The 19,257-nt window shown below is 37.9% G+C and overlaps 2 protein-coding genes across 3 annotated transcripts in view; one reads left to right on the top strand and one right to left on the bottom strand.

Annotated features, from left to right (window-relative positions):
• Window positions 1–721: 721 nt before the first annotated feature.
• Window positions 722–8,493, top strand: rec114 (REC114 meiotic recombination protein). Its single transcript, XM_041938180.1, has 6 exons — window positions 722–805; window positions 2,982–3,071; window positions 6,229–6,312; window positions 6,706–6,879; window positions 8,029–8,109; window positions 8,329–8,493. The coding sequence occupies exons 1-6, from the start codon at window positions 722–724 to the stop codon at window positions 8,491–8,493; spliced, it is 678 nt and encodes a 225-aa protein (XP_041794114.1).
• The window catches only part of nptnb (neuroplastin b), a 30,524-nt gene continuing 18,237 nt past the window's right edge, over window positions 6,971–19,257 (bottom strand). For both annotated transcript variants that reach the window (XM_041938158.1, XM_041938166.1), the window contains 6 exons: window positions 18,755–18,849; window positions 15,484–15,617; window positions 15,022–15,295; window positions 10,106–10,127; window positions 9,917–9,990; window positions 6,971–9,824 (listed from right to left, as the gene is read on the bottom strand). In XM_041938158.1, the coding sequence (XP_041794092.1) occupies window positions 9,930–9,990; window positions 10,106–10,127; window positions 15,022–15,295; window positions 15,484–15,617; window positions 18,755–18,849 (586 nt within the window). In that variant the 3' untranslated portion in view covers window positions 6,971–9,824; window positions 9,917–9,929. The remainder of the gene's footprint in view (window positions 9,825–9,916; window positions 9,991–10,105; window positions 10,128–15,021; window positions 15,296–15,483; window positions 15,618–18,754; window positions 18,850–19,257) is intronic.

Below are 19,257 nucleotides of genomic sequence, written 5' to 3' on the forward strand. Positions count from 1 at the left end.
TCTGCACTGGGTGCCACCAACTATTTTTTCTTTCGTTTTTTTCCTCCAAGTGGTGGCTAGTTTTCCTTTCCATTTAAAACAAGAACAATGAAAACAACAACAATCAAAGTCAAAAAGCTTCCTAAAACAGCAAAAATAAAACAACATGTAGGTGACACTCATCAATCCCTGCTTTTTGAACTTGTTATTTGGAGTTGTGTTATAATTGTTCACATTTGTTTTTCCAGTAACTCCTACTAACTTCTGTGTAACTCCTAATACTGCTGTTTAAAATAAATGTATGAAGAAAGAGCCTCCATAGAATATATACTTCTACCACGACTGGTGAGGTGGGCTGTAGGCTAAATTACATTTATCGTAGCCATACCTGCCAATGTAGTGCTGTTTAGTTGATTTGTTCAGGTGGAAACATAAGCAGAGTGTTTTATCATAACTTTATTGACTTTGAGTCTTATCCCTAACATTACTCCACAGTCTGGACCTGCTGCTCCGATGGGTGATGGTGCCAGCAGTCCTGAACATGAGTCTCTAGCATTTGCAGATGCAGCACGAAACGAGCCTGAGGACCTGAAGAAAGCACCGTGAAATCACGCGTTAGTCGAGGTGACGAACGAAAATACCGAGTGCGACGCTGCGGTCACTCATTCTGTAGCGTTAAATCAACCCGCCCGGTGTTGGTCTCCCGGAAAAGTATCGTCAAAGAAAGTCAACTTCATCTGAAATGGCCACCAGTCAGGCATGGAAGTTAAAACACTACGGGCGTTTCGTTACGGGCTCTAGAGAATCCAGGGGAGAGTCTTGGAAGGTAACCGCCGTTTGCTTTAAACTAACTAAACTGCATTATGCTAGCTAGCTATGATTTGCTACTTTTCCGATTAAGCTAACGTTAGCGGCGGGTAATCTGACGTTAGCTGCCCTTCGTTCCAATTAACTATATCGTGGCAGGTAAAAGCTACCGTCATTGCAGGTGTGACTTATGGGCTCAGCATATCATTATTGTGTACATAACCATGCATTAAACCTCACTTCATATATTTTTAATAAAGTTTTGTTTGGGAGCTAGCGTTAACTTACCTTGCTAGCTAGGATACCCACCTGAGGTTCTGCCTGTCAGGTATCATGAGTTGTAACACCCGGTGATGTAGCCGAGTTTTCGATTTTGTTTTCGACAGTGGCCGCTGTTTGAAGTACTTCAATAATCCTCTAAGGCTCAACTAAATATGCTCCTTGTAACGTATTCATTAGTAGAAATTTGTCGAAGCATCAGTAGCGGCCAAAAAAATTCAACATGCAGTATATAACTTTCAGTCATACATTAGACCTGAAAGAAAATGAATGCAAGATGTTGATCTACATGTGCTTTGGGTATCCTCGGGCATCGAAGTGAGGGAACTAACTTCTGTACGGAGTTTAAGGAAAGCTAACGATGTATATCGTGTATCAATTAGACAGTACCGTTCTTAAAATTGTAAATGTTTATATTCCAGAAAGAGTGGTAATAGAAAATATGTAGTGGGTAAAATGTTAATTTCAGTTGGTTTCCACAGAGCAGAAAATGGTCAGTTTTTAGGATAACATGTGTATGTGTGTATATATACTGTATATAAATATTTCATTGTAATTTACATGTGTGATTATGGTAACTGGTTATGTTAATGTAAAAGAAATATTGTGGATTTTTAGTACCTAGCATAGTCCAATATCACAAATACAGTCCCATATCAGTGCTGAAATCATTAATTGCTTGATGAATTCGCTGATTAGGTTTTTATTACAGCAGAAGTTTTCACTTGTCATAGTAGGAAAAGCACAGGTGTTTCTAGTAACATTTAGTGGTGGCTCTGTTCTGTTCAAGTGTCCTAGTAAGCCATGACAGTAAGCCAACTTGCTCAAAACCAGGATGTCGAAAACCCCAAGTGGCTAAATGGAATTCGTTCGTTTTATTATTTCCACCTGTGCTTATCCGGCTGTGACATGTCAAAATGTCTCTGATGAAAAATGCCTGTTGTGAATGAGATAGTGTTGGGTCTTTTGGCTGTTGATCAGGCGAAGTGAGCAAATTCAAGTCATCACTCTGCTTGTGATGGTCATTTGATCGTTATTTCTGATATTTTAGGCTATTTGATCATTCCTTCCTAATAACTAACAGTTTGTTTTAATTGCATATTGTATGTCCTCTTGGCCAAACAAACAAGCAAAGTTTCACATGTTCCAACTCAATTTGTACACAAACAAACAAGTATATGTCACAATAAAGAACTACTGTCTAAATCTATAACCACAGCCTAAGTGACTCATGAATTGTAGTTTGTTACATAGACAGAACAATAGTTGGACAACTATTATCTGCCTGCTAATGTCTCACATAATCAGGTGTCCTGATTTTTATAGTTGTCATTTTTTCCTCGCGTGCTATTCATTTTCAACTTGCCTTCTATCTGGGTTGAGTTTGAAAATATCAGTCGTGAGCTGGGAAGATAGAGATTTGGGGATGCTATGGCGTAACAAATTAAACAAGTGTTGCTTCAAGAATTGTGGGTTTGTCTTTCAATAACTGCATCAGACTCTAGATGGCAAGCTGGAGCTGTATGTTTAGTGTGAAGACAGAGATGGATATCTGTGAAACCAAAATCTACCTCCATTATAAAGTATACTGTGTGACAATACTGAGAATAGAACTACAGTAATGGGCATAAATTCCAAATGATTAATTAAGCTGCAGTTACTCTCCATCTATGGGACTCTACCGCATTGCAGGGTGTGATATATAGTTCAAGGCAATTTGTGAGCATCACTAATGATTTACATTGGGCAGTGCAACTGTTTTAATAACACATAGAACCATTTTAAGAAAATGACATCAAGTACACAGTGCCACCAAACATCCTCTAAAATGTATAGATACATATTTCCGTCATGAGTTGATCAGGAAAATTAATTACTTACTCTAACTGTGTACTGTCTAATATTCTCTTCACCAGGTATTTGATGCAAAAGGCAATAAACCAGAAATCATCCTCACTATTGTGGAATCTGGATACTTGCTGGTATTGCAAGGACAAGAAAGCTTGGTAAGAAGACTGTGTGGCTATATTGACTGCTTTTGTTTTCTGTTGTTTTCTTTTCCATGCACTGTCCCATATGATACACATACAACACCTGACCTTTAAGTCTTATTTTCCTGATCCGGGTACTCTGTATGTTTAGATCCAGCCTAATGGGTGTGTTTGTTGGTGGTGAGAAGGTAACTTGTTTCTTTATGGCTTTCTTCGTTTGATTCATGTCATTGCTGATTCCAGTGCTCCCAATCCACTGTCTTTCAAATGAACTGTTTGAATTGTGACTACCCTTCAGGGAGAAAAGAGGCAAACATGCAAAAAAGACTTCTATTATGGGTTTCCATAAGATATGTATTCTGAAGGATTAGTAATTATAGATTGAAATATGCAAAGCTTGAGGTTCAAAATATCACAAGCAAAGGTTGTTCAAATGTTGACAAAAGGAAAATATAGTCTCCTTTGAGATAGACTTTAGTCTCATGAATACAGAGAAATCCTCAGTTTAAAATTGGTGGAGTAGTTCTGTGCTGTACATCACTCCAGTTTGGTATTCACATACAGACTTCTAGCTCATAAGACCTTGACATTTCGACTCTAGACTGTAGCAGATGCCAGCACAAGAAACGCTGTGTTGCATAGGTGTTGCAGTGAGTAAGTGAAAAAAATAAGTTGTGGCTATAGGGGAATTGCTTGAAATCATTTGAGGCTGCAGCTGCAGTTGTCATGCTCTAACACTGCCAATGTCTAGTACGCCACAGTTGTTGTTATTGGTTGTCCTCCCCCATATGGAGGGAACATTGAATGTGAAATCTATTAATTGTCAGTAGTCTCCAAAATGACATTCCTGGATGGGACATGATTGCTTTGCCACTTTGTTCAAAGCGTGTACATGTGTCATGTAACAGTACATTGTAGCTTTTGTGTTTATTTTTAAGATTTGTTTTTACCAATGATTCTCTGTAAATATTCAGAAATGAACAATAATCTACATTTTAATTTAAAGACCATACGAGTACTTTTCAATTTCAGTTTCATAAAATTGCTAAAGAAAAGACCACCATTCTCTCAGCAGATTTTCTGCGATGTAAATCTCTTACAGAAATCTGCTTTCCAGATAAAAGGTTTCGATGAAATATTCTGCTGAAGAGCTTGACATTTCTGCTGAAATCCGATGGGATTTGATTGGATTGTTTCGGGTGGGTCAAGCCAATTGTTCCTCAGAACCTTTTGAGCACAGGTTCAAAATCAGTTAAAGAACATTATTGGGAAACATTTAAGGTTCAGGCTCACATAAAGCTTAAACTCTATTTAGGCTTGGTTTGAATTTTGACAGGAAATATTTTCTGTGGTAGTCATCTTGGGCATGAATTTACATGATTCAGTTAAATAACTTGATTCAATTTCTGTTTAGCCTCATAGAACCTGGACTTGACATTTGTTGTTGATCTGTTTGTTGCCACCCTTGGCAAAGCAGAGTGACATGTACATCTTCATAACATAAGTCGGCCAGTTGTGGACAATCTGGGCAAGTATTTACTAAAGTCACCTGTGTGTTTAACCAACATTTTCAGCAGTTGTGTTTCCTATAGGTCTGTTACACAGCTGAAGTCCTGTTAAGCACGCAGAATAGTGAAAAGTAGAACATGAATTTGGGGCTGTTACCAGTTATTGTGGCCCGTAGACAAAAAAGTTAACTTCCTGCCCTGCAGACAACAGAAATTTGAGGGACTACTCAGTGTCTCATTAATGGAGTTCTGGCAGGTGACACGGCTATCTTGCTGTGCCAGGGTGCCGAGCCAGACAGATATTCAGGTCAGACTGCAGAGAGCTTTCACTGAGGATGATAGACTGGTCTATTATAGATTGGTGCAGTGAATGCTCAGGAACTTTCAAAACAGAGAGCTTAAGCCTATAGGCTACATGATAAGGTCTGAAGCAAAGTTTTTGGAATTGTTTTTGAACAAAACTGGAATTTGCTGTATCATAGAGAATCAAGGTATTATGGAGGACCTTATGTGCTCTCCCTGAAATGTGAATACTCCTGATTTAACAGGCATCACCCAAAAATGTAAACTCAGTCCTCAGTAAATGCATATGTACTTAGCATGGACTCATTCTGAACATGCAAAACATGGTGACAGTTTAAAGAAAAAAAAAGCCATAAGTGTTTCTCTTGGCTTAGATAGAAGTTTTTCTAACACCAATGGATGTATTAAACACAATTGTTCCATAAAATATTCCCTCATTTGGTGTTTTGATGATAATGGTAGAGAGCACTGTCGCATATCTCCTCTGTGTTTAACTGGGTTGGGAGCTGGTGGCTGTGAAGGCCATAGAATATGATTCACATAATTTTCATACTCACCAAACCATTAAGTGAGTCCCCTGTATGGAAATAGCTGCTTTTGTTCAATATATACACACATTTATTCAGGTTTTCCTTTAATTAATTGCAAGCATTTGGTCATTAATAAAAAAAAAATAATATCCAGGTTGTTTCTTTAATCGGTATGTAACAAAGCATCTGAGAGAAAAAGTATATCCACAAAAATCATGTGTCTGTCTTAACTATATAGTCACTTAAATGCTTATTCACCTAATTGCAGTCACTCTATTTCCAAGATTGTTATTAAATTACTAAGCATGACGGTTCTGTTAGTATCAAAAATGTGTATAATCAACATTGGATGTGGAATGACAGTGCAACAGTCCTGCAGAGCACCCACTTCCTGGTACAGTGGTGTTGTTCCAAGGAAAACCCTGTTGGTATGCCTATATTGTTAAGTCAAACCAAATTTCTATGTAAAGCACATTTAATAAAATAGGCTGATCACAATATTAAGCTATTGTGTTTGATTTAGCATGTCACAAAGCTTATTGTAAGCCTCAAAACAAAGGTTACTGAGTAAACAGAGACCCCTGCAGGCGGTTTTAGGTAACTCTTTTTTTTCACTCAGCATGATAAACGTATAATACTCTATGTTGTTCATTCATTTCATTGAGTAATTTTTAAGTAAATGAGTGGAAATCAAATTGGTTTTACTTGGCATAGATGATTTTATTGATTGATGATTTTTATATTCTTTGCCAAAAATGGTTATGTAGTCTATGGATGGCTATGTAGGCTGTCCTGCCTAATAAAGATATTTATCCTCTTGTCTTTTCTCAGGATACAATCCCTTTGCTCTGTGGCACTGATACTGTCAAAGCACACCAGAAATCTGATAACCTGATGTTTCGATTTACTGCGAAAGTGAGTCATGAGATGCATTTCAATCCCACAATGGGTTGTATTTTCTCATGGTCTGTCCTAATACCTTCATTCCCTTGCAAGAAGAAGATCATTATATATTTTTAAAATTAAAAGGGAAAACTGTGAATAGATTTGATTTTTTTAATACTGTTTATTCAGGTGCTGTGATGAACGGCCCCCTCATACTGAAATTATTATTATATGCTGTTAAATGCATTGTTCAGACATGAGTTGCCTGAACATTAAATTTAACAGTCTGCTTGTGTTCCAAACCCTTATTTTAGCTTAATGAGGTGCTGATTTCACAAAAGCAACATACAAACCACAGTTTGTTTTCTCTGGCACAGTTTAGATTGACAGTTACAGATTCAGTGTATTTGTGTATCTCTGCAGGGAATGGGCCGCATGATAAGGATGCAGTTTGATGGAAGTTGCAGAGCAGAGGCTATAAAGGAGTGTTCAAGTGCTGTGGAAAAACTGATGGAGTACATGCCTGTCACCACTCAGGACGACGTCCCGCGGCCCCCTCATCAGTCCCCTGCTGAGGTCTCTGCACCAGTGATACAGGTTGGCCACTTTACAATTTAGTAAATAAAATGTCTTTATTATCATCACAACACACAGATCAGATGTTTGTACATTTAAAATATGTTGCCCGTAGAAACCCCCAAACTAGGCCAGTGAGTGGTAACTTGAAGCTGAGAGTCTGTTTTGTGGCTGTATAGTATCAAGCACAACTGCTTTTTTCTTCCTGGCATAGTCTTTGTTTGGTAGAAATGAGACACTGATCTTCTGTGTCACCATTTATTGCACTGTATTTTGTAAATTAAAAAAAGTATATTAACGCAATGTAAATTTCCATAATTGAAGGTGTCAGAGTCATTAATCATTGCTTTATCAACAGTATTGTCACATTGCTGTCGTTGGCTTCATGAGCAGTGGCCATATTATACTCACTAGATGGTGCTATTTACAATAGTGTCTTGCTCTTAGAGGTGACACTATGGCTACAATAGGTGGACCTTCAGTATATACTGCACAGGAGTCATTAGCCAATCACAATACAACATACGGTGTAGAAAACAGTAGGTCCTACTCCAAACACACAGGTACAGACAGGAAAGTACAACAATAATAAAATTAATTTATAAATACAACCATCAAAGTGGCATACCCTTTAAGCAACTGAAGGAACGACTTCTTAATATTGCCTTTAACAGTCAAGTTGTTGATTGTGAAAACAAACATTGTTGTCCTGAAGCTAAAAACCAACAACAACAATAAAACATCCCATTTTCAAAGCATTTCACCAGTTGAAATTCACACTCTACGAATGACACACTGTAGGAACGAGAAGCTCTATCATTCAATTCTGCCTCCTTTCAGTGGTGACCTTTTATTTACTCTCAAACACTTTGAAGACACTCAGAGCATGTGGTTAATTAGAAATTGGATTCTGAGTAAAACATAGATCCAGCCATCTGGCTTACAACATTTACGGACTGAGAAAGGAATGGACTCTGCCATGGGCTTGAATGTGACCTTTAGCGAACAGACACACTGAAGGAGTTCACAGTGGAGATGAAAGGGCTTTGAGGGGTGGATATCGTTCAATTAGTAATGAATCCATTGATTGGCCTCTTAACCCTGTGTTGCCATGCGGTGTTTGTTAAATCTTTTTTCTTCTTTTGTGTAAAACTATGTTTTGCTTGGCAGGGAAATGCTGTAAGAGTTGAGCCTGAGGTTGTCCAAGGATCATTGTCCATCAAGCGTCTCACCCAGGTAGCATACTTAAAAGTAACAACCAACAAAACTGAACATCCACTGTGCAACATATTCATTGTAATTTTGTGTTAAATTAAATGAAGAAGCACAGTGTTTTCACTGTGTTTCATGGGGCGCAGGGTGCTCAGTTAATTAACTTCTTTAAATTATGACCATGAACATAGGCTACTAAAATAACTGCTCCTTCTTTTTAGATTAAATTAAAAAAAGTATCTGTTGGACCTTCCACAGCACTTCATGGGAGAGACTGCTGTGACTCTGCCTCAAGTCTATCGCCATGGTTCTTTGGCACAAGGTGACTTGGAGCCGATCCTGCGTATTTGTCTGCTGGATCCCAGCTTTCCTGCATTTGTGGAGAAGGTAGAGGGGGAGCTTGGGAAATTGCTTCAAGAGTGAACAATCTCAACAACAGCTGAAGGCAGAAAGGTCAAGTCAGTGCACTGTTTTTTTTTCTTATACAGCTTGTGTAGGCAGTACTTGGTGGTGGAGTGTTTCTTGCTGTACTGCCGATATCGTTTGAAATATTGCTACACATTAGTTGTTATGGTAAATGGTCTGAAGAGGATGCTTTGATTATACTGAATTTAGGTAATTAGATGAAGAACTTGCAAAAGCAAAATAAATCTGGATTCATTTTCAAACTTTTTATTCAGAAAAAAAATATTGGTCTCACTCATATGTTTTATCGTGGCTATATACTCTGGTCCCTCTGTTCCCACCATAATGCAGGTCCATTTCCACCGCAACACACATGGATACATTGTATTGAAACATGAGTCATGCAGCTACAGCAGTGAATTTTGCTATGCCAGCTTCCAAGTGATCCCACAATATTAAAGCTTCACTGAGTAAAACAAACTGCCCTCCATATATCTATTTAAGAATACATATTGCATAGGATTATAGCCATGCTATACAGTTAAAGAGAGAAATAAAAAATAAAAATAATAATAAATGAAATTGGGAAATATAAAAAAAATATTTTTTTTTTACAGATTTCCTATCATTTGAACACTCATACTTCAACATATACAAGACACCTAAGTTACTCTGGAAAGAAAATAAAATAATACACATATCATTTTGTTTAGATAGTTAAACACACAGTAGTCATTTTCTGTGATCACTCTCATTTAAATTTAAATACTGCCAGTCTCCTTGAAGCCCTTGCTTCACAATAAAAGTTCTGTTAAAAGTGGACTTCTGGTCACAAAATCAAACAGTTAAATGAACATGATATGCTGTACAAATTTTTAAGAATAAAACTAATTATATATATATTTATATATATAATTTTAAGGATGACTCCATAAAAAACATAGGTCATTTTAGATGCAAAAAAAGCCACACCGAGGGATAACAACAGAAAATGTCTATTCTGAGTATCCTATTGCGTAATTACCTTGCATGCATTGTACATGATATGTAATACAAAAGGGATCACCTCATTTGAGGATATGATAAAATTAATAAAGGAGACACCAACAGCACATTAAAAATGTGTACACCTTTGTGGTGGTTTTAGTCATTATTCATCATCCTGAAATCTCCATGTAAGACTGAATAAGGCATGCTTAAGACAGCCATTATGTTCTTTTTGTTGCCAGTGTTATGCTGATATTGTTTCTCATAAAATGAGACAAGATATGCTTTTTTCAAAACTGCCTGGAGCTCTATCCACCTCTGACAGCTTCATGTAGTCAAAAAATGCAGTTTAGCCATCTCATCTGTGAAGAGAAAATCAAGAGAAGGCGTGACTATGGATAATCCTCACAGTGAGTTCTATATTTAGCCCCCATCCCCTACAACAGTGTCTTACTTGAGTAAATTGCTTATTTTGTATTCCTCTGGCGAATGTTTTTGTCCTTGTGGTTGTTTGTTGAATTTGTTTTCCTAGGAAAAAAACAGTTATGATTTACTGACCTAAAGGTAATTGCAATTCAAATCACAGTACCCAATATTTCTGTATGAATTATATGTGTAGCAATATGAATATTTCTATACTTACATTGGTCCAACTGGTTCATCATCTTTGGCATGGGAAGAGAACAAAAAAGAACACAGACGTCAAAGATGAGATATATGAAAGATATAAGGCAAATTCCTGTGTTGCATGTTTCAGCACATTTACTGCAAGTGCTTGACTTTGCTCACAGTTTTCACAATTTTCAATTGTTTTCCCTGGGCAGCCATTGGTTTACCTATAAGATAGGTTACCAGATCCTTCTGTGAACATTAGTATTGTGTGATGATGCAGCTGAAAGCACAGATTGCTTTGATTACTGGTGTGAGTCGTGCACTGGTGGGAAGCTCTGACATCACAACAGCTTTGTGTCTGATAAACAGACTCAGAGAGAAAACAGTGAGCAAACACAGGAGTGTGAATTTAGTATCTTACATTAACAAAGGTTTTTGGACAGTGAAGGCTGCTAAAGGCTCATTGGAACACAGTAAAGCCCCATTCAGTAAAAACAACTGTGTGTTTGTGGAAAATAGTCAGCCGTGACATTTTTATAGTAGAAGGGCTGAAATGTTGGAAAAATTGGTATGGTCTCCTAATCTAGCACATCTTTCACGCCAAGGATTGTAAACTTCACCTCACATGCCATCTGAATCTCATGGGGTTCCTGTTCATTTCAGACTGAGCATATGTGTAGGAGGGTTACAGATGGCTCACTTAAAGCCATCTTTTAATTACACTCAGCAGTTTAATAGTAATTCTGAAAGAGCCTTGTACATGAGTGTGATATCGTGACTGACTTGGCATAAAAACATAAATCTCTACAAAGCTATCTCTCAACATTTAGAGGTCATATCAATCCCCTGCAGTACAGAGTGGTTAATATCTCTCTAGTAATTCACTCTCTATTCCATTCACTTAAGGACAATAAAAATACACATTTTTAAATAATAGTTTTCTCAGTGGGACCAACATATAATAATAATGTATTTCTTTCTTGCCATACAGCAGTGTAATGAACAACATACATTGCAATGTGACAGTAATAAACACATAACAGTGGATATTGTTGGACTGAGTGACAAGTTAGTTCAAGAACCCACAACCTTGAGGTTGACATGGTGGTTGGTGTTTGGCATACAGATGAAAATGTGTCAACAGGTAAGTAACCAGTCACAGTGAGATATATTCCATGCAGCTATAAGTCGGAGATAAGCAGCATTAGCAGCATTCCATGGCATTAATATGGAGCAGATTATGACAGTTATAATGTTAGACAAAAAACATGATTCTGTGATCACTTGGAGGAGGAACATCTGTCGGCATATCCCACCGTTTTCACACCTCGTGTACACCACAAAAGCTATGTTTACTATAATGGCTTTGCAAGCACGGAACAAATAACAGATTTTTACTGTGTGAGATTGATAGTTGATAATAATCATTGTAGCACGTCAAGTCTGACTGCATTGGCTATAGTTAGCTTTTTATGTAACATAAAAAAATACAGGATGTGCATGCAATTTTTTTAGCTTAAAATTCATCTCATTGCAATAAGTGAGTTGTTATTTAGCAAATCATCACACAGCAAAATCTGTAATTTTAGCAACTGGTTTTGAAACATAGGATAGCAATGTCAGCCTCTGCCTCAGAGCCCTTGCCTGTGAAGTATAAAAGTGTTCAGACACAGCTAAGCCATCAAGAGACCAGAATTCATAATGCACACAGACAGGGGCCAAAACCTCCGGGAATACGGAATGCTAAAAGGAGATTTTAGAAAGGCTGTGCATCATGAGCAGGGAGTCCTCATTCCTGATTTGAATGGCATAAACATGGCAAATATAATCCACCTTAATCGCTTCATTTTTCCGGTAGATGAAACCAAACTAGAGGACAAGCACAGAGCTTACTTGAGCTGTACGGTTTGTGTGTATGTGTGAGTATGTGTGTGCACGTATTTTAAGCAAGTATTCTAGTAAGGTGTCCGTATTTCTGTATTTTTCTAATTGTCACGTAATTATTTTAACAGGCCACGAACAACATTATTTGATCAACTAACATAATTTGAATAATTCAAAATTTTATTATATACTCCATTATTTAGTATAGATACGTAGAGATAACAGATGTTTATATATTCTGTTTAGATAGATAGATAGATACTTTATTAATCTCCGAGGAGATTTACAACCATTTTACAACCATTGTGTCTTATTAGATTGTTAAAGAAATAAATTCTGCCTTAAATAATGCTTAGTAATTATAAAATATTTTAAACTATTGTAAACTGACATCTTTAGCACTTGTCGGGTTAATAAGTGGATAGTGGAGCATCAATATACACTATTTGGGACAGCATTAAATGATTAAAACATTTTTAGTCTGTCGCTGTGCGATTGCCTAAAGTGTGGTTTAAGTGTAAACGCTCAGTTAAGAGGAAGAAAACAGCATGAAATCTGATGAACATCCTAAGACACTGAAGTCTAAAACAGCTTTATCAACTAAATATTCCTTACACATTTGACTGAATAAATCTTATTTTGTTTGAGCAAATGAAAAGCAGGATGTACCCTGAAGCGCTACTGTGTGTATGCTTACAGTCCCGGTACACTTTATTTTTTACACACTGCCATTTGCTGGAGATATTCTTTTTTGTGCAATACTTTTCATTACTACTGTTTGCTATTTTGCTATTTTATTATTATGTATATAATTTTTTACTGCTCGCTATTTTGATATTTTATTATTTATAGTTTGTTCTTTATAGTCTTATTTCACAATTTCACTTATTTCGCTGTGTGTAGTGCTGCTGCTGCACTGCAATTTCCCAGCTTGGGCTAAATAAAGTATATCTATCTATTTGTTTAGTCTGTAATACTGTGTGGCGTACAACTGTTGCCCACTTGGACTGATTCATATTAGCGGGGTGACTGTTGTGGTTTTGTGTTCATGTGTATTCCAAAATGCAAAGAGGAGAAAGCCACATGAACGGGGGTCAGACAGAACCTTTGCTGACTGGAAATGCCTTTGGGCTTTTGAGACATTTAGATCTTGTCACATTCTTCCTCCGTATACATGGGTCATTTCTTTTGCTAAACGGAAAAGCTGATCTAATGCAGGGAATAATAGACAAAGCTAAGCTAAGTTGAAATAATTGTTCACACAAATTGGTTAAAGTATTTTGACAAAATCAACAAATGCATGAGGAAAGAAATGAATATTATATCCCTGTTGCATATTTCTTTATTCCTGTGTTTCTTCATTCCTGTTTACAATTGCGTTTCTTTGTCTACATTTGATTGGTGGTGGTTTTGTTTATTGTACCACTGTTGTACCAATGCTGAGTGCACCAAACAATGTCTTATTTTGTTCATAGGAATATCCTGACCAATGCAGGCGGCGCAGTAACCTATTTGCTCCACAGTGCCATGAGATGTTAAAGCTATGCACACATGAGTGAACATCGAGTATTCTTAATCATAATCACTTTTAGTACTTTTAGTATTATAGTTTGTGCAAAGTTCCAGTGACTTTTTTCATGTCTCTACCCATTTTTCTATTTTTCTTTTTATTTGTCACTTTTTTATATATTATATATATTATTTTCAAGTGTGGCAGGGGCCAATAATGATTGTGAAACTGAATCAATGCGTGCTGCTGGTTTGGATTTGAATATGTAAAATGATTTAGCTACGTAACTTAGTCAAAGTAGACAAATGTATCTACCACTCCCAAGCCTGCAGGTTTGATCTGGTTTGGGCTCTAACTGTTTTTTGCTTCTTTCATGCACGTGATTAGGCTAGGCTGTGACATTAGGACTGCTAACATGCTGGTACAGGCATGCATTTTTAATTGGGATCAGTGGAGAAAAAAAAAAAAGAAAAAAATAGTTTACTCCTGAAAAATCCTGATTGGGTTTTTAATATGACTAATGATTATGGCTCTTCAGAGATATACGCAATTTAATTCATCTATACATTTGACTATCACCTGTGGAAATATTATGGGTTCAACCTAATGGAAATGAATGGTTTTCATTTAACTTCAAAAAAAAAAAAAAAAAAAAAAAAAAACTTCATTTACTGTGTTAATATCTCAGCAAAGATCATCATGTTTGTGGATGGACTGTAGGCTCGTAAAAACATACAAACTGACAGAAAGAAAAAAAAATCTCTGAAACCATGCAGGATCTCTCACTTACCACCCATTAAGATTATGTTGCCATTAGGAAAGAAGGGGGAAGGGAAAAAATAGTAACCAATTAAGTTATATAGTCGAACTGATACGTTTTATTGCTACAGGCTGATAACCCCACATGTTTGTGAACACTTATTCTGCTGTCAACATGGGAAAGAAGTGTGCTGTCACCACTGCCATTAGCACAGCACACAAATAGCTAGCTCTTGGAAAGGTTAGCTGTGGGCCCTGTGTTGTTCACCTAATGTGCATGTATAAAGGTCATATTTGCATGCATCTTATACTACATGACAATGTCCTTCCTTCCTTCTTTCTCCACACCCGTTGAGAGGCAAGTCCTTTGATAGTCAAGTTGGCCACTACAGATCTGCTCTGAGAGGTGGTTCAATACTTTACTTGCATCTGTAAACATCTCCATTTCTCAGGCTCTGGTATGCTTCTCTGCTGATGACTTTTGACTTTAAAGCCATTGTCCTTTTGGAAAAGGAAGTTACTTTGTCATTTCTGTACTTACTGAAATTTCTTATCTGACAGTTCAAAGCAAACCTTTACTGATTTACCATCACTAAAACTGTACCTCTTGGTCTCAGTTTCAGGGCAGTATGTACAGGAAGCGGATAAGATCTAACACCAGACAAAAAACCCTCAGTGTCTGAAGGGTTTTGAATTTTATTGTTGTACTTTGAACATAGATAATGTACTATCTACTTCCATAGTTTATTATTTATTCGTGCCAACTGCTCGTAACAGAGAAAAAGTTTTCTTACCATCAATAATGTCATCTGGCGTCTTGCGTTTCTCGTACACAACGATGATGACTACTAGGATTATAATTTCTGCTAGCACACCCAGGAAAGGCCAAAGCGGTGCAAGGTGGCTGCGCACCCGTAGTATAGTGGTCTCAGCTGTGTTTCCAATCACGTTAGTGGCATTGCATTCGTATTTTCCAGGGTCGGTGTTTATATCCAGGTTTAGTATGTTGAGCTCTGTGTAGTTGTCTCTGTTAGTGATGAAGAAGCGTCCGGTGGAGTTGTCAATGTCCTTGAACACAATGACCATCTCTCAAAGTTAATTACATTGAAAATAAGTGAAAAATACTTCATTTGGAGTACATATATAGCATGCCCTTTGTTGCATTGTACCTATACATATATACATGTTTCTGTCCCTCAGTTTTTATTGCCATATATTGGTATACTGTATATACAGAACAGAGTATGTACATGTACCGTGTAGGATGTTCCGTCCAGTTTACGCCATGTCCAGGTGGGGTGCGGGTAGCCAACAGACTTGCAATAAAGCATTGCATTTTCTCCCTCGTTTTTATTTTCACTCCGCTTGTGGCCAGTGATATCAGGTTTTGCTGGAAAGGTAAAATAAATAAATAAAGTTGATCATTAGCTGTGTTGGCAGAGGTAAGGCATCCAAAGGAACCTTTTAACTCCTACCAGATGGCATGAATAAGGAAAGCATGATTGGCTGTTCTGGCTATGGTAATAATATGTGTAATTCAGATGTCTGCGTCAGAGAGAGGAGCGTAATTAAGTCTCTACAGCAGGGTTGATTCACTGAAGCAGCTCAGTTTCCTTTGAAACGTTCATAATTTAAAGCTATTGCAGTCAAGAAGAAGCATAGTAAGCTGTTTAAAGATATTTTCAAAAATCATAGGCATCATGCGTATGATCATTTCATGACCTCATTCAGTACCACACACAGAGGTAACTGAATATGTGCTGTATCATGTTTCCTACCTTTCTTCTACATTTCATAGGTTTTTTTTTTTTAATCATTCTGTCTAAAATGAAAAAGCTAAAACATGATACACAGGTATTGATTTTAAACGGGTAGCTACTACTGTACCTACTAATATGGTTTTAACACTAACGCAGCACAAATTATTTTTAAAATTTTCAAAAACTACAGCTTTGACACAAGTGTGTTGTCAAAAATTAATGTGGAAACTTCCTAGTAATATATACTAGTAGTTTTTCGGTGGTAGATACCTGTTTAGCTGAACATACAGACAAAATAACCCAGTATGACATTCAGTATCAGAAAGATCTGTCGATGTAAAACTGCATTGAGTCTAGTCTAGGCTTGCCCAGGAGTAAGGGCTGACTGCTGCTCTCAATAAAATTACTGTTTAGGGTGTGCAGTTATTTTGTGAGCATGTACAACCCTACCACCAAAACCCCAGCAATGGTGAATATCGCTCTGCAAGAGATAAAAGCATTTCAATACAATCCATAATGAGGTCATGGAAGACGGAGATCAGTGTGATATGAGAGCCAGATGTTCCCATTCAAAACAATTCCACAGTGAGTTCCACAAAAGAGGTTTTGAGCGAAAGTAAAACGGTGTGAATTGGCCCTGATTAATGAATAAGCTGATAATAAAAATGCAGCACAAAGGTGATGAATGTAATAAATTCAGGCACATGTCATAAAGCACTGCCAACAGATGCCAAGTCAAACTGATCCATAGAAGAGTCTTTCCCAAAGGTGAAGTCTCCATGTAACTGCACAACATCAGGAAGATAACTGCTCCTGCTTTTCCACTAATCCTCAAAATTACAATAATTCCTTCCATGCAATTAAGCAGGATAAGGGAGAGGCCTGGAGTGAGCATTTTTCAGCTGCGCATGGATAATGGAGCAGGAGGGGTCTCAGCTCTTTGGTGACATCACCCGGCTCTAATTATGGTGCACACGTGCTCCCTGAGCAGGGGAGTGGCCAAGCTCGTTTGTGCCTTATCCTGACTGTATTATGTCAGTGACTGACAGCACAGATAGCCCCCAGAGCAGCGCCAATACAAGCAGAAACCTCCATTTCATACGATTACTGTGATTATTAATCTGTGTGTGCTAGACAGAGGTAAAGTGACACATGGATGTGAGGGGGACGTGTGAGGAGGAGCAAGGTCAAAGCTGTCAGAAAGAATAGAAAAAAGCTGATTAAGATGACATGAGACGTTGAAGAGCCGTTATATCAGATCCTTCATTATTTGCTTTTTACAATTTGTTTACAGTAAGTAGCGACATGTTTTGATTTTAAGAATTTGTGTAAAATTATATAGACATGGACAATCCTTTTTTTTAATTGAAGAAAATGTGAAATTAGCAGTGTGCACGTTCTCAGAAGCGAATGTGCTGCACATTTACTAAAATTTGGGAAATATGAGGCACCAAATATGTATCTGTGGTAAGCTTAGTATCACAGACAATAAACTCCACTCCTGCCACAGAGATGGCTGGGACCGGATTCAGAGCCTTAATCCTACAACATCACAGAACCCTCCATCTGTTGCCTCTGAGCCGAGTCCTGCAAGGATGAGTGTGCCAAGGACACTGTAGGCGAGGGATCTCAGTGAACTGCTGCCAGTAGCGCAGTGCAAAGCTGACTAGCATAACAGTGGGCTTGCTACCTGGGTCACAAAAGATCTCAAACACCTCTAGAAAATCACAAGAGCATTTAAGAACTGAAGAAAATGTTTTGTTTAGATCCAGCAATTGTACCTACTCTTAACATCAAAATACTCAGTTATTTCGACATTTTTTAGCCACAGAACGTAGGCCTCTTTAAAGGACAAAATCATGCATCATCAGTTTAGTTAAAAGACTGACTCTTTCTCCAGGGGACAGATAGCAAGCCTCAACAGTCACAGGCCTGCAGTCCAGTGATGCCTAAGACACTTCAGTTTGAATGGCGATGAGTCCCATCATCTCACAATCCAGTGAAAGCAGAACACACACGGTCATCACCCATGTTACGCAACCAGGCAGCGCTTTAAGACAGCCGTGGAGTACGAGGCAGGGCATGCTCAGTATGCACCATAGCCATGCCACAGCAAATTGGCTTAAGCACTACACACAGGCAAGCTTCTCTTGAACAGGGTTTCACTTGCCCTTTCTCAGAGAAGATTCCTTATTCAAGTTGATGGCTTCGCTGTCAGCTTGAATGAAACCAACACAGTAGTTCTTTTATTACAAATACTGCTCTCCTTTACTTTCTCTACTTAAACCGTTATTAGTTCTACGAGATATACAAGTCATTTACAAACCTTAAATCATCATTTTAATTGTTTTTGACTGCGTATAGGTGCTGTTATGGATGCCTTCAAGACGGCTTTGTGTTTGCGTGTTTTGGTGAGCATGTGCAGTGCCTGTCCATTTTGCTAGAGTGTTGTCTCAGTGAAAAGCCAAGAGTGACAACAGCCTCCGGATTTCCCCGTCATCACCACTGCACTGGACGAATTCAGACCTCTTTGTCAACAAGGACTTCGCGCAGCTTTGGGTGCTTAACTTTTCTAGGACACCTATATCTCTGCATGTCTCAGTAGAAAACCACAGACAACCTGGTAAAAGCTCAAATTTATGCCAGGGCTTTTTCAGAATTTGATACGCCATGGAGGAAGACAAGACTTTTTTGAACACGTAGTAGTGATATTTGGGTCATTCATGTAACAAAGGTTCATTGTTAATAGGTCACAGAGGGATCTTACCTTTTACTTCAATTGTGGCATTTGCATTTGGTGCCATGTAAAATGTGTAAACACACATGTATTCCCCGGAATCATCGGCCCGTGGTTTAGTGATTCTACAACACAACACAAAACACACTTATTCCATAACTAATTTACCACTAATTTACACTGCAAGTAGTCAAGTCAATAAAGTCAACTAATTTCAGATTAACTCTAGTAATTAGTTTAGACTACAACAGTGAAAGCTTAAGGGGCCTACAAGGCCGTGGGAGACAAAATGTTGGCATTATGTTGTTATATTACGGAACAGCAGCAGGGAAGGACACCACAGGCATTTTAGCTGTAATCCTCAGAGTATCACTGATGTAATGTGACAAGGAAGTGACCAATTGGTCTTATCTTGTGGCTAGGGAGAGTCTGTGGTATGTCTACGGGGGCGACAGTAGCTTTGTGCTCCAATGGTTATACTGTGTGACAGCAGGGACTAACAACTAGTTGGTACTTTAGGCTATGATGGTTTT

The sequence above is a fragment of the Chelmon rostratus genome, chromosome 1 (genome assembly GCF_017976325.1).
Source record: "Chelmon rostratus isolate fCheRos1 chromosome 1, fCheRos1.pri, whole genome shotgun sequence".
In the NCBI taxonomy this organism is placed as follows: Eukaryota; Metazoa; Chordata; class Actinopteri; order Chaetodontiformes; family Chaetodontidae; genus Chelmon; species Chelmon rostratus.